This window comes from Sphaeramia orbicularis, chromosome 12 (genome assembly GCF_902148855.1).
Source record: "Sphaeramia orbicularis chromosome 12, fSphaOr1.1, whole genome shotgun sequence".
NCBI classification, from domain to species: domain Eukaryota; kingdom Metazoa; phylum Chordata; class Actinopteri; order Kurtiformes; family Apogonidae; genus Sphaeramia; species Sphaeramia orbicularis.
The window spans coordinates 41,645,001-41,665,129 of record NC_043968.1 but is presented as its reverse complement, the minus strand read 5'-3'; the positions used below and the strand labels follow the sequence as shown (position 1 = coordinate 41,665,129).

Here is a 20,129-nt window from a genome sequence, read left to right as displayed (position 1 = left end):
ACAAAGAAATGTAGCTTAAGCATCAACTATGTCTGTCCATGTCTAAACTACTGAACTATTTGTTCTATGATGCTGTTTACAGAATATCTATGTGTTTAATATAATCTCTGAAGGTTCACCATAACAAACTCCCAATATCAAACCAATGTTTGACTGAGATTTCTCATCTTTCTGCAGTCTGTTCTTTCCCACTGGAGCCATGGTGGCAGCTGTTCTGAAGCTGTACTTCATCGGGACTGCACTGACTGTCCTTGCTGTCCTTTATGGAATGGTAGACTCCTTCGGTGGCCTCATGTACGTCCAAGACCACCGGTACATTTTGGAGCTGGACCACCAGACACAGGGACAGTTCTCCTCAGGCAACCATCAAAGAGGACCATCTGTGAAAACCAAACACATTGGCTCATAAGGAACTGTACAGAAGACAATTTTGTAAGGATTTAGGAAAAAAATGACCACTGGATGGACATCTTTGGTTGGTTCAGCAGTGCTGAGGCTGACTATGGGACCAGGTCACATTTAAGTGGTTCAAGTGAAACTGAAACCCATAAATATTGGAGATTATGTTGTAGATAATCTTAATACTATCTGCATTATTGCAGTGTTTTGTTGGATGTGCTCATGCTTGGCAGTTTGTTGAAATGAATTCACCGTCCATAGGAGTATATTTTCATTGTGCATACCTGTGCCTCTGTTTAAAAGAGTCTGCATTACAACAACTATTGATCACTGGCAAATGGAACAGCACTACTGATAATGATTTGCACTAAACCAGAGGAAGACGGTTGTTTTTTTGTGGTTGTGATGTATATTTTTAATGATTAATAAACTTTTAAAAATAACTACATTGCAGCCTCTTGTGAAATAGGAAAGTCCCTAGAAACTGTTTCTTGCAAATGATTGCATAAGCAGATTAATGGCCAGAGCTGTGCATACTCACCATTTTATGTGACCTTGAATGAAGTGGATTTAAAAAAAAAAAAAAAAAACATTATCGGAGAAAATACTTCTAATGTGTTCTTAAAGATTTGACCCACACTTGCATGGAGTCTTTTCAGTCCAAACATTAAACTATAACAAAAAGCGAGTGTGGATTATCTGCAAGTCAGATCAGGTCATACAGGTTTATGTCTACTTGTTAAGACCTTATTGACATGTAAGATTTACAGGCCCACACAAGCAATGGTTCACAGCCTGAACTCTGTAATGGACAAGACAAACTTTGTGGAAATTTCCTGTTCTCACAGCTGCTTGCAGAAGATTGGCTCTGTACATCCAGTCAGTCCCTAGAGACCTGATGAATTAACAAAGAAATAAACAGTTACCAGTAGGGCAGTGGTTCCCATGCTTTTTTGGCTTGTGACACCATTTTAACATCACAAATTCCTGGCAACCCCAGACATTCAAAACGGAGACATTTTTTTGCAAAAATTAATTTGTTTTTGATCATGTAATAGTTTGCTATGTTGCAAATAAACGTTAATTTTAGACGAAATTTAGTCTATATAATGTATATTAATATGGACAGAGGCAGAAAAGCCAGGTGTAGATTACTGCACAAAATGAGAATTTTATTTTCCATGGTCAGGATATGTACAGTCAGTCCAGCTTGGATTTACAAGGCTGACAATTAATACTGAACAAACAATAACTCAAACTATGAATTATGAAAGAGCTAGGGCATCTGAAACTGACCACAGTGCACATTTGAAAGATAAACAGTACCACAGTGCTTCAGTTTCAGCTTCACAGTTTGTCATGTCTTTTGTGGATTGTGATTGTCGCTGTCAACTCAACATATATTTTTTATTAGTAAGTTGGGTTTTTTTTTTTTTTTTTTTATCAATTACTGGAAATTTCAGGCAACCCCACGTGGGATCCTGACCCCAAGGTTGAAAAACACTGCAGTAGTGTGACAGATTTGCCAAAAGAAATGCAAATGTCCAGTTTTCTGAAGTCTCTTTGCCTTATTAGTTTGATTGTGCTATTTCAATATGCACAAACAAAGCATAATCCTGAAAGTAAAACAACAAAAGAATGTAGCTGATGAGGGAAACCCAAACTATCACAACACTCTTAAAATATTTTATACAGACAACACAGGCCTCTGACACATTGAATTGAGTGGTGCATTATGGGTACAGTGAGATATTGTATGTTCTTGGAAATCCCACTAACAATTTCTATGTCATCCAAAGAACTGGCAAACAAGAAAGTGGAAAACTACTGGACGGTTGCTTTAGAGCTTTTTCATTAGTGAAAGAGAGAGCAACACGAGACAAGTCATGAGAGGTGAGTCATTATGGGCTATTATATGTGCCACTTTGAACTACCTAAAAAAAAAAAAAGAGCTTTCTGTCTGGCTGATTTAATCTTTTTCCAATAAGTGTGTGGTTTCTTTTTCTTTGAATGCAATGTGACTGTAAATATACTTTCGTCTTAGTTTATTTATTTATTTTATTCATTTATTTCGAACATGCAAATAAACAAAATGGAACAAAATGAAGCAAATTAAGAAAAAACAAAATAACATTTAAATGAACAGAATCTTTCTTCAAGCACATACAAGTCTGGATTCTACAGAGTCGAAAAGGAATAGGAAGAAGTATAAACTTGGATTACATCTGGATAAGATTACAATTTGGAGGAAAAGCTGTGACCTCTCAGGCTACAAAGTCATAAAGCGAAAGATGTGGATACAGTGGCAGATTTGGAAAATGATGCATGCAAGAGGTCTTCCAGGGGGCATGGGAGGAGGGTACAAGGGCATGTTTTGATACTATTGATACTATGCTCTTCATTTACAAATTCACCAAGAGCTGTTAATGTAACAGAAAGAAAAGTGGTTTTCATTCAAAACTATACATCTCTTAAAAAGTAAAAGTAACCAATTAATAGCAAAATGAAAATCTTCCACTACAAAGTTCTGCTCTGTAAAAAGAATGACACCTGCTGCCAAGCTGTAGTCAAATAGAAGAAGTCGACACTTTTTAACTCATAAAGACTCAAACATCCACCAATTACTAATGTAAACTGTTTAATACCTATTGATCAACTAATTCTATCAATACATGTAAATAATTGGTGTAAAATGCAGTTTATCATCTTTTCATGGTCATCAGATATGACCCATTTGGACGTTCAGAGGCTCTGTAGTGAACGTGGAAACACCGTCATCTTCTACAACATTGATTCACCAGTAGAACCCATGGAGTTGGATCAGTGACAGTGGATGGAGACACTGGGTTTTACATTCAGTTATTAACCCCTTCATGCATGAGTTATGAGATCCTTAGTCTAGATTTTTTTTTTTTTTTTACTGTTTTTATTCGTCTTTAGACATGAAAAAAAGATACGATTGAATTTTTTTTGTTTTGTTTCATGAACTTATTTTTCATGGAGTTACAAAAATGTCCACTCAGCTGAACACCATGTGTTTAATTTTTGAAGCATAGAAACATGTATTTAAAACTCACCATCAGAAAGTGATATACTGTGTGAAAACTATGAAATAATAACATTTTTCATGTAGCTGATATTTTCTCACATTTTAACATATTCTAATACTTGTTATTACTCACTTCAAGGAGATGATATGCAAAAAAAAAACAAAAAACAACTTTTTGATTAAGACAACTTTTATTAATAGTCTTATAACAATTAACAATTGATTTACACTAAAACATATTACTGCAGATCAGGTTTATCAAGAACAGCAAAATTATAGTAATGGTGTGAATTGCAGTTCAACACTGTAAGCCCGGAATTTGTATTTACTAAAATGCTTTAATTACAATGCACTTAAATGATTTAAGTTTTATGATGTTACTATAAAATGTTAAGTATATTCTACTAATTTGTAGACATAGTTGAAAGTACGAAAAAGTTTAAGTTGAATGGAATTAAATCACTAAGTTTTAGTCATGACAACACCTTTTTATCTTCACATTGCATTGTGGGTATTGGGCATGTTGTTGAAAATGTGTTATTTTTATGTGCAGGGGTTCAGCAGGGTTGTGGTGTTAGTGTTAATTTGGATTTAATGTGTGTATGGCAGTGTTTATTGGCCTTTTTGTGTTTGTTTTTGTATTTTTGTAGACCTGCACCATGAGTCAGAGCCATAGGCCAAACAATAGGTTTCCTGTTTTAAAACTAACAGAGGTTAATGAAAATCTTCATATCAGATTGAGAGTATGTCTTGTACTGATAAATGACTCAGATATAACTACCATTTGTGCTACAATATATTAGTTACAGTTACTTAATAGCTATTTTAGTCAGGAATGGGATTTTGAGTATGGTTAACTTAATAAATAAGTTGTTTAATCAATGATAGATTAATCTGGCTGCAATTGAGAAAATTAGTCAGTGTAACCTAAAATGCTGAGTTGAATGGTTGGATCGTGGGGTTGATTTTACAATAGATTTAAAGCACAAATAACTTGTCTTTTAGTGTTTTCTACTTAATAGTTTAAGTTCAGTACTTTTAGCATTAAAGTTGACCTACTTAAACCAACTGATTAGTCGATCATTTCTCAAATCATTTAAGTTCAATCACTTGCCTCAAATTTTTTGAGTAAACTCTACTTATCCGGGCTTACAGTGAAGTGTCCACTGTGTTGGATGATATGAAACTAAAACAACAAAACCCAAGAACTTAACAAAAGTAGAATAGCTGTCCACTGTAGTGACCAGTATGCATGAAAGGGTTAATATCTTTGCTGAAAAAAGTCCCTTTTTCTTACTTTTTCTCTGTTTCTGATATGATAACCCTCAACTTTAACCTGAGCTTTTATGAACATCCATATGATCAGTAAATCAAATGCAAGAACATACCTGATTTTCACTTAAAAATGCAAAATAAAGAAGATAATATTGCAATAAATGATAATAAATCACTTTAGAAAGGTTAAATATAGAGGAAATAATCATTTGGGAACTGCCACCAAAGTAGCACTGGGTCTTTATGGGTTAAGTCACTTTCAGTCAGTGTATTGCTTGTTTTTATTTTGTCAATTCAATAATTTCGAATAAGTATCTAGAAGAGCCACTATCCATATAATGAACTCAGAAAATTAGGCACCCCAGGAAAAATTACAACACATTCCGGTGCGTAAAATATGCCACTTAAAAGGGAAATGTCGTCCTCCTGCGTTCATTTGTTTCCACAACAAATAAAGCCATAAAAACGAAAAATTTAATCCTTCATTGACGTCTCCTTTTACTTTCACAAGCCTTCAGGGCTTCTGTGCCATTTCTGGTTTTTACGCGTCAAGCTCTGCCATGTCAAAACTATTATCAGGACTTAAACACATCACGGATAAAATCAGTCAATTACATGTTTTTCGTTAAGTATCGCATCATTCGCATGTATAGTCAGTGGATTACGGTATAACAAAAACAGCATTAATCAAATAAGAAAACCCAATAAATACTAGACATGGATAAAAGAACTGCGCGCAAAGACGCACATAACCACACGTCACAGAATCTCACATTTTCATCTCTTAACTGGTTGCACGTACCCAAAGGTGAATTTCCATGAGGAATTGTAAATCTCCCAGCAGGTCAGGTCACCTGGATGCGGGCAGAGACACCTGTTGGCCGAGGACGCACCACTTCGCACAGCACTTTTTATGTTAATGACCCGTTGGAGCACTTCCCACCTCCACGGGCTTTACGGCGCCGCGCTAATTACAGAGTCAGTATCGGTAAGCATCACGGTCACAGGTACTCCTGGTTCAAGTGGGGTCCAACTGCTTTCACTTTGGATATGATCTGGAGACTTGTGGTCCTCGTTGGGTTATCCTTTGTCTTTCTGGGTGCAGATGGTGTGGGCAGGGGTGGCACAAATCACCGGAGGACCGTGACTTTCCATCGGACTCAGCAGGATGAGAGCCAGGGCCAAGTGCGCACACGCCCCAGAAGGGACAGCAGCACCGGCGGCACCTCCAAGGCTTCTCACGGTCCTCCCTTCACCTCCTGCAGGCTCCCCCTCACCTCAGCCGAGCACAAGGTTCTGGATGACAATACACATGAGGTGAGGTGTGTTTAAACTCTGTGACATTACTGAATATGAGCATGGGCAGTCAAACAAGCCATTCAGTTTCCTTCAAGTCTTGAGTCAGTGGTGTGCAAACAAACTTAGAAGACTTGAAGCCATATTCTTATTGAAGATAAAGTTGGGATCTGATCACACTAACTATTCTTGGGATCTCTGATGTCTCTTGGAAATATAGACTTTGATAGAGATGTAACATTATGTTGTATAATTATGTTGTTTAACAGTAATGACTCTAAAAAAAATCACTGGAGGCATTTGTACAAAGTAATGATAGAATTGAACATCAGCCAATTTACCACTTTTAAAACATATGGATCATCAATTAAATTCATTCAGCAAGTGTAGATATAAACACAACAGAGTGAGGGGGATTGTCAGAGACACCTCCCACCCCTTCAACAAACTGTTTTCCCTCCTGCCCTCAGGGAAACGTTTTCAGAGCCTGAGTTACAAAACTGCCAGATTTTTAAAAAGTTTTTATCCAACAGCAATAAAACTGCTAAACAAAAGTTGAGGGGGTGAAGTGAAATAATGGAATGTGCAATAATAGGTGTAATAGTGACCCCTCCATCATGCAATATTTCTTTTTTTTTATTTTTAGTAACTATTTATTTATTTATTTTAGTGCAGTTTTTAATATTTTATCATATATATGGGTTGTTTTTAGTTGGTGTTTTTAGGATTCTTTTTCTGTGTTTTTATTTCGTGCTGTGCATTTTGATATTTCGTTCTTTAACAGCATCTGGGATGTTTTTTATTGAATGACAATTAATAAATCTGAGTCTGAATCTGAATCTGAATCTAAGAAAAGGTGTTTCTGTCTGTTCTGTCCTCTTCCAGACAGGATTTAATGGTGATGATGGATCCTATGTAATTCTCACGTGGGTGGGTGATGGCACAGGGGTAAGTATTATTGTACCACTGTCGAAAAAAAAAAAAAAAAAAAGAAACAGACACAGAAAATTGCATTTTTCTACAGTGAAACATAGCCTCACAGTTTCTATAGTGTCTTGTTTGAGACAAAAATCATTATCAAGTATTTTTATTTTACAGTATGTGCATAATTTACATGAATACATCTTTACATTTCTTAGGTAGTCCTGGTGCTGTCAACAATTAATGCTCCCATTAATTCATTCATGGAGGGAGGGTCCTCACGACTTTATAGAAGGTAAATTATTATTGTGCTGTTCTTCTGTCTAAGATTGTCTTGATTGTTGTTTTTTGTATTATTATTTATGTTTTGCTTGTTCACATATACGTTAAATTTCATTACATGTTCAGAATAAGTCACTAAATTACATACTGTATACACACACACACACACACACACACACACACACACACACAGAAATTACCTGGCATAAAACTAATTCAGTCATATTTATCTTTAGTACGGATTATGGAAAATCCTTTCATGACATTTCCCAACGGATCAACCACACCTTCATACGAGAGGAGTTTGGAGTCAGTGTTGGACCAGGAAGCTCTGTAAGTTAACAGTGGCTTTTATGTTGCATCCCCTGATGAGATGTGACACCATGCTTTCTTTTGTATGAGTCTGTGCAATGAAGAGCTGTTGAGTCTTGGGTAGAGGAACTGCTTCTGCATAGGGAAGATGAGACAAGACGGACAAGATGCTAATGTGTGGCCTCATAAACAGTATGAAGATATCTTACATACTGCTTTGATGCCTGCTTTTACATCCTCAGTGTTGAGCCACTTTGCTGTTGTTCTCACAGTATTGTGGCTGAGGTATTTGTCAGAATACACTGACAAAAATATCTTAACATAGAGACACACAAATGCAAGGGACAACATCCTTAACAAAATAAGATGGAGTTAGAATCTAAGAATTGAGGATATTTTTGTTTCAATATTGAGAACCTCTTTCTTGCAATTTTTCCTATATATATATACATATATATACATATATATATATATATATATATATATATATATATATATATATATATATATATATATATATATATATATATATTTTTTTTTTTTTTTTTTTTTTTTTAAATATAATTTCAGAATGATTATGAAATGTTATATTTTTTATTTTGTATGCCGCATATTATCTCTGTGTGATTTGTATGTTTAAGATTCTTTACACTGCAGAATTGGAAAATAAAAAAAGCAGTATTTACTTTTTAAGTTCAACAGTAAACATTGTGACTTTAATATTTTCCTCCCATTGATCTGCTTGTTGTAATCTATTACAGCCTTTACTCATTCGGTGTCCACTCTATTGTGATTAATTAACAGGTAATACTGACAGCGGACATACCCGTTTTGGACAACCCTGGGGGGATCATCTTCACGTCTACAGATGCCGGAGCGACCTTTAAGTTCATCCTGCTGCCCTTCCACCTGGCTCAGCCAATCACGTACCACTTCCTCAACCCTGACTACCTCGCGGCCCTCAGCATTGATGTAAGCAGTACAACTGGCCATTTCTTGTTTTTCTCTTCCCATTTTCTTCATCTTTTTTCTCATTTTTAAGTGCCACCCTGGTTTGATTTTTCTTTTGTCATCGTGTACACACCTCAAAGTAAAAGTAAACATTCCTCTGTTCCTTCCTGACTTCAGGGCGCTCTTTGGCTCTCTCTGGACTTTGGTGCCAGATGGACAAAAGTTCATGATGGAGTGCATACTTTCTCTTGGTGAGAATAAATATGAAACAAGCACACACAAAATCCACTTGTGCCTAAAGGCAAGCACGTGTTATAAGAACAGTCATGAGGCAGGAAGTGCAAATACATTGTACCACAGTAGCAGAATTAAACTGAATTAATATGATTTATGTTAATAATACATAGTGTTGTGAAGAACAAAAGATCATGTTTAAAAGCAGCATTTCTAGATACTCTTGTGAAATACTTTGTCTTTGTGATTTTTTTTTTTTTTTACTTTTTCTTTCCATTAGGGGGGCTGGCATTAATTTGTTCTTCAGTTGCAGTAAAGTAGATGCAGGTGAGAAGCTGAAAGACATGCAAAGAGCAATCAAAGTTTACTAAAAATTATAAACAAGCACAAACACAAGCCACAAACAGGGTTTGTGTATGAACTTTATGTTTTTGGTAAGCTTTGTGTAAAGTTGTCATCTGTGACCTTTGAGCTAAAAAAAAAAAAAAAAGCATAATGTGCTGCACACTTTTAATCCCCCTCGGCCAAATATAGTGTAAGATTCTGTTGAAAGTTACTGCCCTATAATTTAGATTAGATTGTCCTTGTATAAAACTTATTACATACATATTTATATTTGAAAATATTCAGATATTATAAATGCGCAAAGCACAAGGCCATTTCACCTTGAAAAAGTTGGTCAAGGCCACCTATTTTCAATAGGCGTCTACTCCATGCCAAGATGCATCCACAGTATAAATGTGGTGCAGATATCTCAATGTGTTGTTCAGATAATGCAATTATGTTGCTGAATGGACAGACAGACGACAAAATGATTATAATACCCCTTTTGGCCAGAAGTTGACTGGGGGATAAAAAAAAAAAAAAATACATGGCTGCATTGTTTTGCAGTTTAACACATATCTTAATTACCCAATAAAATGCAATAAAATGTGTAAACAGTACACTTAATATGCCACAATAAAGAGTAGATGCAGTAAAAAAAGAAAAAAACTAAAGGAATGTGAGGAATGATATCCAAGTGCCTGCTTCTTGTTACAATAGTTGAGGCAGATGAGAGGGGAGATTTACAGCTGAAGAGAACACAGGATCTGGGGAAGACCTTCACCACCATCCATGAAGACGTCTACAGTTTCGGCTACATAGGAGCCTTTCTCTTCTTTTCTGTGATGGAGGATTCGGTAAGATGCATGAAGAGAGTTCCAGTAACAAAACACACACACACACACAAAAGTAATTGTGCAGTTATACTGTTGCATACTTCTGTGTTGTAGTGATGTTACACTAATTCATCAAAATGAAAACAAAGTGCTCCTGGTTATGTTCTTAAATTCGGAAGTAACATTTCATCATTTGCTTGTAGAGATCTCCTCGTGTCATGTATTTCTCATCAGACCAAGGAGACACTTTCAGCCGTGCACTGCTTCCATCTGCATCCACTGAGCAGGTGAGAAAGAGAAACAAAACAAAAATATTAATGAAATGTGTACACCTCCTTAGGTGGTAGAAATAGGACAGTTTTGTCCTCTAAGACCAGTTTGTGTTAATTAAATACACAAATCCTCATGTGATACATAGAGGACTAAGTCTCTGGACTTTTTGGTGATGAAATACAAAAAGCTGACAATACTTTTATTTTTTGTACATAAAAATGTTTCATTTTTAAAGTGGTCACATGTGTGAGTGTTGAAATCAGACTTGTGTCCTGGCTGAGCACTGGTGTTAAAAACAATGCTATGATGTGGACATTACAAAGTCACTTTAAGCAATATCATTAATGGCAACATTTCCTTTTTCAACATGAGGTGAACACACATCTGCTGTGGTGAAACACCCACATACACCTGCCCATGACTTCTTGCTGACAACACAAACGTGCACACTCTCTCTCACGGCGATTAGACTAGGTTTATGGCAAAAAAAAGCTGGTCATCACAAATTCTTTTATTGCAGATCCAGATTTTCTTACCCCCATGTGCACTGTCTCCCTTAATCCACACATGTTTGTGTGTGTCTTCACAGTTCTACTCAATACTGGATGGAGATGATGATATGCTCTTTATGCACGTAGACAATCCTGGAGGTAACACACAAACACACAGGCACAGTTAATCTCGCTTTATACATATTTTCAGTTGAGAAGACATACACAAGCACACACCTCAGACAAAAAACAAACAAACAAAAGAACACACATGACACATATTCAAAAATATCCCCATGTTGTGGACACAACATCTCAGAATTTATAGCTCTATCAGCCCCTTTTGTTGCAATGGAAAAGCTTAACAGTAAAGACCAGACTGGTTTCACAAGTTCTTGGTGTTGCTGACAAATCATTCCATCATACTTAGTGTGTGTTTATAGCTCTTGTGCATGCCAGGTCTTTGTTCCTTTCTTTCCCTCTCTCGTCTCCCTCCTCCCACCACCTTTTTATGTCATTTTTACACATACAAGTTCCCTCTTACTTTATTATTATGGTTTTACTCCGGCCGGTGCTCCAGTTATTCCTGCATACTTTAAGTGATGGGACTTTTGTCCTACAGAGATAAATAAGGGTGATATGGGGTAGAGGGGCTTTATCTTTTGTTGGCTGGAGGGAGGCAGATTTAGGTTACTCTGCAAAAGCTGACAAACATATCTTGGGATCAGGGTGTAACCAAAGCACACACTCACACAAGCACACTCAATACTAAACCCTTGCCCATCACCTTCCTCAGCAAAGCTTGTCCTTCATTGCTTCATCTTGACACGTGTTAGCTTGACACAGTTTACGTACAGTACAACAGATGATAACTTGCATCTGTCATGCTGATGTTTAAAGGTCTCTGTAAATCTGTCATCACCAGTTCCATGGTACTGATGGTTTAAAATGTACATCGGCTTTGATACCAATAAATCATCACTGTATTGGATTTGTGACACATATCTACAGTAAGCATTATCAGTTAGCAGTATCTCTACATATCACTTTACAGCGTGTCAGTGTAGTGGTTTAGTTCAGTTATCCCCAGTGAATGTGGTACAATGATGGGAAGGAGAGCACACTTTCAGAAACAAGACACTCTGTGAATTATCTTTGTACCATCAGATGATGGGATTTATCTGAAATGATGTATTGATATGGCAAATTACCAACACCAAAACAACAGTATAGGCGACTACACATCTGAACTGTCAGCTGAAAAAGAAGATATTACACTTATTTTCACGTTAAATATCATATAAATAAATTTGATGTTGACATTAAGGATTTTTTTCTGTCTTATTGTTCTTCTTCTGCCTTTTTTTCCACAGACACCTTCTTTGGAACTATGTACACGTCAGATGACCGTGGTATCTTATTCTCCAAATCACTAGAACGTCACCTATTTGATGGGCAGAGGAAAAGTGATTTCACCAATATAACTTCACTGAGAGGAGTCTACCTAACAAACAAACTAGATGAGGGTAGAGTTTCCTGAGTGGGCTGTGCACAGAGTGAACTTCTCATCCTGCCATGTGTTAACACAGTCATCTTCATCTACCACTGTAGTATTGACCCTAATAATGTGTTCTGTTTCAGATGGACGTATACGATCTGTCATTTCCTTTAACAGAGGAGGGATGTGGAGACAACTTAAAAAGCCTGAAAATGTGGACTGTGGAGAACAAGTTAAGAATGTATGTTTAAAGTTAGTTAGGTTAGTTTAGTTAGTTGCATGTCTTTACTTTGACTTTTTTTTTAATCATTTCACTTCCCTCTGTGGTAGGATATTACTTGATACTCTTACTTAGGTACTACACTTAAGAACATGTAGGCACTTGTATTTTTCTTGACTATATCCATTTTATGCAGGTTTATACTTGTACTCCATTACATCCGACAGATCTGACAGATGTACATTGTATTCCACTGCATTTGTGCAACAGGTTTAGTTACTTCTCAGATTACAATGTCTGATGCACTTTCTGTGAATCATGATAAATAAAAATATGAAAGTATTCACTTATGTTTACTTATGGGCAGATTCCATGAAGTATCCCCCCCTAAAAAAAATATTCTCTTTAGAAAATACACCGTTGCAAATGTGAAAAGCTAAGCTAATGAGAAGTTGATTTTTTGCAGATGGGTCAAAACACGGTATTCAAAATCTCTCTGACGGGATATTTTAGAGACAATTTGATAGATTAGTGTTGCTAAATGACCCAAATTTTTACTTTTTATTCATTTTGCTTTAGTTGGACCATAAAGAATTATCCCAAACAAGGAGCTACTTTATATTGAAATAAATGTTGGAATGGCAATCAATTAAAGTTCGCTCTCTGACGGGACATTACTGTGTTTTGACCCAGATACAGTATGTGGTTCTCACAGGACAGTGATGCTAAAAACATATGATGATCTTACAGGAGAGGCCTTACTGTGGCGCAGATTAAACTACTCAATGACACATAAAGTAAAATGAGCTCATCCTTAAACCAAATCAGTAAAGTACAACATAGACATAAATGAAGCCATAATATGATTCCAAAAACATCATATAGTAATAGAACACTTACAGGGACCATTTTACACACATTCATTACTTTTATTTTCCATAATTAAAGTACATTTTGTTAATAATACAGGAGTTTTATACTTATTCTCGAGGGTTATAAGGTAGAATGTTTATGCTTGGTCAAGTATTTTACATTTTGTTATTATCGTTTTTATTAAAGTAAAAGATCTGCATACTTCTTCCACTACTTGTCCTTATGATGTGTGTCTGTGTGTGTGTGTGTGTTTTGTCAGTGCAATCTTCACATTCATGGAGAACACAGTCGCAACAACCGCATTGTTCCTATGCTTGCTTTGACTGAACCCACTGCTATTGGTCTGGTTATTGCCCATGGTAATTAACTCACAGTCTTTTTAAATACAAAACCATTAATACAATGTATTCACTGTAAGGTTTATTCTATGAATTCCTTTACATGAGACATTTTTTATTAATTGATTTCATTTCTGAATTTTTTACAAACAGGCACTGTGGGTGATTCTCTGTCATCATCGCAACGCCCAGATGTGTATGTTTCCTCAGATGGGGGTTATAACTGGAGGGGGACACTGAGGGGCCCTCACCACTACAGTATATTAGATTCTGGGGGTCTCATTGTAGCAGTGGAGGCCCAGCATGAAGGCCAAGTCAAGACTATCAAGTATGGAGCATATACTAAAATGAAACAGAATAAGTTAGAAAGTAGAATGACATATTTGTTTGTACTTTAAACACTTCCTAAATACAGTAGTATGTGTTCTTTCATTTCTCATCACCAGGTTCTCTACAGATGAAGGCCAGTGCTGGAAGTCGTATAACTTCACCGAGCAGGCCTTCTTCTTTGCAGGTCTAGCATCTGAACCAGGCACCAAAGCCATGAGTGTCAGTGTGTGGGGCTTCAGGCCTGAGGATGACGGCCAGCCCATGTGGGTGGCCGTCACCATTGACTTCCAGAGCCTCATCACCAGAGAGTGTGAGTTACGAAGCTATAATGTTACCTGTCTGTCACTATCATGTCTTATCTTGTGAGGGTTCACTGCTGTTTTATGGCGGCGCGCCACTTGTCGTCAGTCAGGTGGAGCCGAACAGATTTCCATCACTGGAACCAGAGCTGGGACTTTCCACTACTTACAGATCTAAAACTGTATGAGACTTTAGTACTATGCTGTTTTTTGTTCGTTTCCATGTGATTTCATTAGTGTTTTGCCAACAGATATGTTCTAAAAGGATAAGAAAAGTTTTCTTAAAATACATCTAATAGACCAAAACTATTCATGCTTTTTGTTTCCCCTTCCACTTTCTAGAAATATCCCACATCTTTTTTTTGCTGTGTGGTGACAGTCACAGTTATCTTTCAGATTTTGTTAGTGAAAGGACATTTATTGTTTTGTGTTTATAGTAATAATCATAGTTGCGATGTCAAAGCACATTTTCTTCAATATTTGGTAAGACAGTGTCTAGAAAGGACCCAAAAGTGTATTTACCCTTGAGCAAGGTCAAGGTGTCTATCATGGAATATATCTGTAAATGGTGTGTAAAAGAATTTTAAGAAGCAGAACTTGTTATTGGGGTAATAATTTGCATAACAGCTTGTTCCTATAATGAGAAATATGGCATACAGGTCAACCAAAGAGGAAGCTGTAGTGATACTCTCATCTATACTGCTTGTGTTGGATGTTACTGACACACTGTAAGACCGGATAAGTTGAGTTTACTTAAAAAATCTGAGGTAACCTGTTGTATTAAAAAAATTTAAGTAATGAGTAATGAAAACTTGAGTGTATTAAACTTAAATGCTTGATTTGAATAGAATTGCAATTTTAAGTACAACACACTAAATGCCAAGTTAATTTAACTTAAAATTTGTTGCAATGTCAATTGCTTTGTATAATCATTAGACTTAATATCATCAGTTCCTTGTACTCAATTCCAAGTAGGTTAACACAAAAATCTTTTACAATCTAAACAATTCTGTGTAATTATTCACCTTTAAATATTGCATGGACAGAAGTCATGCATAAGTTACCTTAATGTAGTTTACTAGCACAGGATACACCTTTCTTTTTGGAAGGTGTAAAGACTTGTTTTGTTAAAGATTAACAGCAGATGAACAGTAAAGCCATTGTTTGGCCAATGGCTCTGACTCATGGTGCAGCTCTACAAAAATACAAAAACAAACATAAAAAGGCCAATAAACATTGTCATACACACATTAAGTCCAAATTAACACTAGCACCACAACCCTGCTGAACCCCTGCACAGAAAAAGAACACATTTTCAGCAAGATGCCCAATTCCCACAACGCAATGCGGAGATAAAAAGGTGTGGTCATGACAAAAACTTAATGATTTAATTCCATTCAATTTAAACTTTTTCGTAGTTTCGACTATGTCTACAAATTAGTAGAATATACTGAACATTTTATAGTAATGTAATAAAACTGAAATCTTTTAAGTACATTGTAATTAAAGCATTTAGTAAATACAAAGTTTGGGTTTACAGTGGACTTATATTTTCTTTGGTCATCATCTGATTTATCAGGCAACAGTCAGGACTATGAGCAGTGGCTTGCTCACTCTACTCAAGGAGAGGGTTCAGGGAGTGCCGGCTGTGTCCTGGGTGTTAAAGAGACGTACACAAGGCTAAAGAAACAGTCTGTGTGCAGAAATGGCCGAGGATATGTGGTCAGCAAGAGACAGAGCCCCTGCCTGTGCACCAGGGAAGACTATCTGTGGTAAGGGCCTTTAACTTGTCTTGGAAGAATATGAAGAATTCAGCTTTGTTTAGATGACAAATCTGTTTTACAGACAAAATACAGAACATTCAGTCCAGTTGAAGTCATTTTGCAGAGATTCCAACTGTTTAAATAGACCCTGATCTAATAAGATGTGTTCAGGCGCCTAGCATTTCATCAGAATGTATTTTTTTCATGTACAAAGTAATTTTGCCAGTTCTGCCTAAAATTGAACAGAAGAATAAGCAGATGAAGATGATGATGATAACCATTTTTGTCAGCTTTTTAGCAAGATAACCTAGAGGGACTTGTAAACTCTTATTGTGTTCAATAATCCTTAAATCTTTTGAAGTCTCCAACAAAAAGCTATATGAGCCTCAGACCAGTTTTAATTGCTGGAAATGTATGATCTGAGCTAATGTTACTCCCACATGCGTCAAGCAGTCACAGGAAGAGTGAAATGAAATATACAAGGCTACTATTTTCCAGTTGAAGAGATTACCAAAGGTTTACATGACCCCTTTATTCCAGCTGAAAATTCCTTATGATCAGATTCCTTATGTGGTTCTTCTTCTATGGTATTTTTGACCTAAATGGGCTCTTATTCTGATTATTAGTGGACTATCAGGGTCAATGAAAACACAGCTGCTGAATCTTCATTTCTCTCAAATAAATAAATACATATATTGGTCTGTTCTTTTAAACAGTGACTATGGTTACTACCGACATGTGAACACCTCTGAGTGTGTAAGACAACCCAGTACCCCCAACAAAACCTTGGAGCTCTGTCTGAATGGAGAGGAAGATGAGCTACTGACAGCAGGGTAACCGTCACTTTTCCAATGAATGAGGAATGCATCCTTACAAAGTGGGAAAACACTCATGTGTTGTCTGTTTGTAGATATCGGAAGGTCCCAAGTGACAGATGTGAGGGGGGATTCAGCCCACAACTATCTGTCCAGACCATCATCAGACCATGCGGTGTGAAAACCAGTCCCCGTCCACCAGACATGTATACATCTCAAGTCACACACTTTGACACACCAGTGAGTTGGACTTACACTGATCAGCTAATAACACCATGATCACTGACAGGAAAAGCGATGGTAATGTTGATTATCTCATTACAATGGCACCTGTCAGTGGGTGGGACATATTAGGCAGCAAGAGACTATTTAGCCCTTTTTGTAAGAAACTGAAAAATGGGCTGGAGTATGGATGTGAGGAACTTTGACCAGGAAGAAATAGTGAGGGACCAATCACTGGGTCAGAGCATCTCCAGATGTTATTGATCATTCTCAGTGTAAAGTGGTTAATACTGACCAAAAGTATCTAAAGAACAACTGGATCTCAACCAATCGAGCATCCATGGGAGACCAACATTATTACCACCTGTCTAATATTGTGTAGGTTCCCCTTTTTCCACAAAACCAGCTCTGACCTGAGACCCAGACCCCACCAGACCTCTGAACATGTACTGTAGTATCTGGACCAAGACGTTAGCAGAAGATCCATGAAGTCCTGGAAGTAGAGAGGTGGACCTACGAGGGGGGGCTGAAAAGTTCATAGCCTGACTAAGAAGAAGTTATTCCACAGCAATGAAACTTGGCATACATTAAATTCAACCTCTCCTGGTACTAACTGCATGGTTTCCTTCCAGATAAACCCACATTGGATAAATAATTTAGGACTTTGAAAAGTAGAACCAGAGACATTTGGTGAACCATCCGTGGCACTGTGGTCTTATCAAATGTCTGCAGAAAAAGGGGTTAGCCCCCAAGGACACTCATGCTGACATGGTGTCTATAGGGGATGATGCTCCAGCTTTATCAACTGTGCAAAACTGGGAAGCTGAATTCAAGAGGGGTAGGGAGAACGAGGGAGGGGTGAAAAGCAAGCATTTTCATGAAATGTCTCTGGTACTACTTTTCAAAGTCCTAAATTATTTATCCAATGTGGGTTTATCTGGAAGGAAACCATGCAGTTAGTATCAGGAGAGGTTGAATTTAATGTATGCCAAGTTTCAATCCTGTGCAATAACTCCTTCTTAGTCAGGCTATGAACTTTTCAGCCCCGCCCTCGTACATGGATCAGATTTATTTAGATGATCAATTAGATTGGGATGTCCTTCCTTAGTCCATGTTTGGTCGATACTAACCAATGCAGACCAGGAACAGTCAACAAGACCTGCAGTTGTGGAGATGCTCTGACCCAGTTATCACTGTTACAATATGGACCTTCTCAAAGTCACTCAGTTCCTTATGTTGGTTATTGATTCCACTGATTCCAACACATCAGCTTTGAGGACTCAGTGTTCACTTGCTGCCTAATATATCCAATCCAGTGAATGGTACCACTGTAAGAAAAGAATCATTTGAGGTTTTTATTGTGTTTTATTGCATCTTGTCTTTATTTGTTTAATCTTATTTATTAATTTATCCTTTTACTTATCCATGCTGCTATACTGATGAATGGTGGAACACTGAGCACTTTTTATCTTGACACTCGATCACAGTACCTGCCTGACAGGTTCAATGTGAGTTTTGTTGTAATGCCAAATGCAATCATGCTGTCTGCAAAACAAATCTACCCATGGGTATAAATAAAGTAATCATGAACCTTGAACCTTAATCAGTATCATCACCACTAATGTTATGGCTGATTGGTGGATATTGTTATTAGTTTGTGTATATTTTCAAATGTTTCCGTGTCAATAATCTCACAAATGTTTTATGTATTTTTCAGCGTGAAAGGCTGGTGTTGATATTAGTGTGTGGAGGAGCAGGAATCATTGTCCTGATTGCCATCACTTCTGCTATCTTTGCTGTCAGGAAAGTGGTTTATAGAAACAGGTGAAGTACACACTCATCTGAGCAGCATGTTTACCTTTTGTGCACAGTTTGAGCTGATTGTTGTTGTCTAACATCACCCTCTACAGGACACCAGTGTATCGGTTCTCCAACCTCCAGATTCAGGACGATGATAACTGCATGACAGCTGATCTTGAAAGCGCCACCAGCAGCAACGGCACAGCCTGTCAGCAGGACTCAGATGTAGTGCGTATTATATTTTAATATGGTATTAGGTGTATGTTTTGCCGATCATAACATTTCTTAGATATGGATGTGTAATTTTACTGTGATGTTTTTGTGTCTCTTTTGACAGGATCTTATTGAATGACACATGACACAATTAAATGGATTTAATAAATATTCAAGACCACCTTTGATGCTGCGCTAAAAGAGACTCTTTTGTTGGACTCATCTTTTATGTAGGTCTATTACTATGAGGATCCTCTGTGACAAATCTGCGGGTTTGAATAACAAGCATGAAAATATTAAATAACTTTATTTATTGAGCTTTGTTTCATTTTAGTGCTTTACTTTGCCTAATTTTTGATCTGACTCTTTTGCACCATGTTTTTTTCTTTTCTTTTTTATACCTCTGTTGAATGTGAAAACACAGAAAATACTGAAAATGTGCTGAAAACTTATTTTGTGTCCTTTTCTGTTGAATATGTTGCTCAATTAAATATGCCATACAAGTTGAAATGTCCAATAAACATTTGCCACAAAGCTTGTGTCCAACAGCAGGCGCTGTGACATGTAACATCTGTGTGAAAGACGAACAGAGAAGGAGAAATTATATGACGTAAAAGGACGTAAACGAAGAATGTTTATTGTTGGTAAGATGCGACGCTCAGGAAGAAAATGTAAATCCATAGTACCATCATTTTCAACCATTCTTAAAGCCAAAGAAATATTACAGTTTATCAAATGAATATTAGCGAGACTAGACTCAAATGTAACTTTAATAATATTTATTAAAACACTGCAGCTGCCATCTGTAAACCTGATCTGTTATTATCAGAGCTGATCAGACTGCCTTTCTGATCACTGCAGTCTGTATTGTTGTATCTGGACAGTCTAAGGAATTAAATGTACAAAACTGCAGAGTCTTTCATAGACTATTTTAAATACAATTTTGATGCAGTGGCATTAAACTTTGAAGAGAAGGAACAAGCTTACTAAATCCATGTTTGAAGAGTCACTTCTAATTATATATATAAACATTAAAAAAACATTTTTAAAAGTGTATTCCCTTTCAGTTCACCGGCTTTATTTATTTATTTATTTAATCCCATTGTTACATTTAT

At 36.8% G+C, this 20,129-nt stretch overlaps 1 protein-coding gene across 2 annotated transcripts; it reads left to right on the top strand.

The window, feature by feature from the left end:
- Positions 1-5,561: 5,561 nt before the first annotated feature.
- LOC115430143 (sortilin) lies at positions 5,562-19,850 on the top strand. Of its 2 annotated transcripts, XM_030150039.1 has the most exons (22): positions 5,562-5,711; positions 5,829-6,040; positions 6,905-6,967; positions 7,159-7,235; positions 7,459-7,555; positions 8,339-8,506; positions 8,663-8,736; positions 9,000-9,046; positions 9,764-9,900; positions 10,083-10,166; positions 10,742-10,802; positions 12,017-12,169; positions 12,285-12,382; positions 13,494-13,593; positions 13,726-13,900; positions 14,019-14,212; positions 15,781-15,973; positions 16,681-16,797; positions 16,875-17,019; positions 18,719-18,825; positions 18,912-19,029; positions 19,139-19,850. In XM_030150039.1, the coding sequence occupies exons 1-22, from the start codon at positions 5,582-5,584 to the stop codon at positions 19,151-19,153; spliced, it is 2,565 nt and encodes an 854-aa protein (XP_030005899.1). In that variant the 5' UTR covers positions 5,562-5,581; the 3' UTR covers positions 19,154-19,850. The 2 variants fall into 2 exon arrangements, with proteins under 2 accessions (XP_030005899.1, XP_030005900.1); XM_030150040.1 differs by lacking the exon at positions 5,562-5,711 and having other exon boundaries at positions 5,935-6,040; positions 6,909-6,967; positions 19,139-19,848.
- Positions 19,851-20,129: the final 279 nt, after the last annotated feature.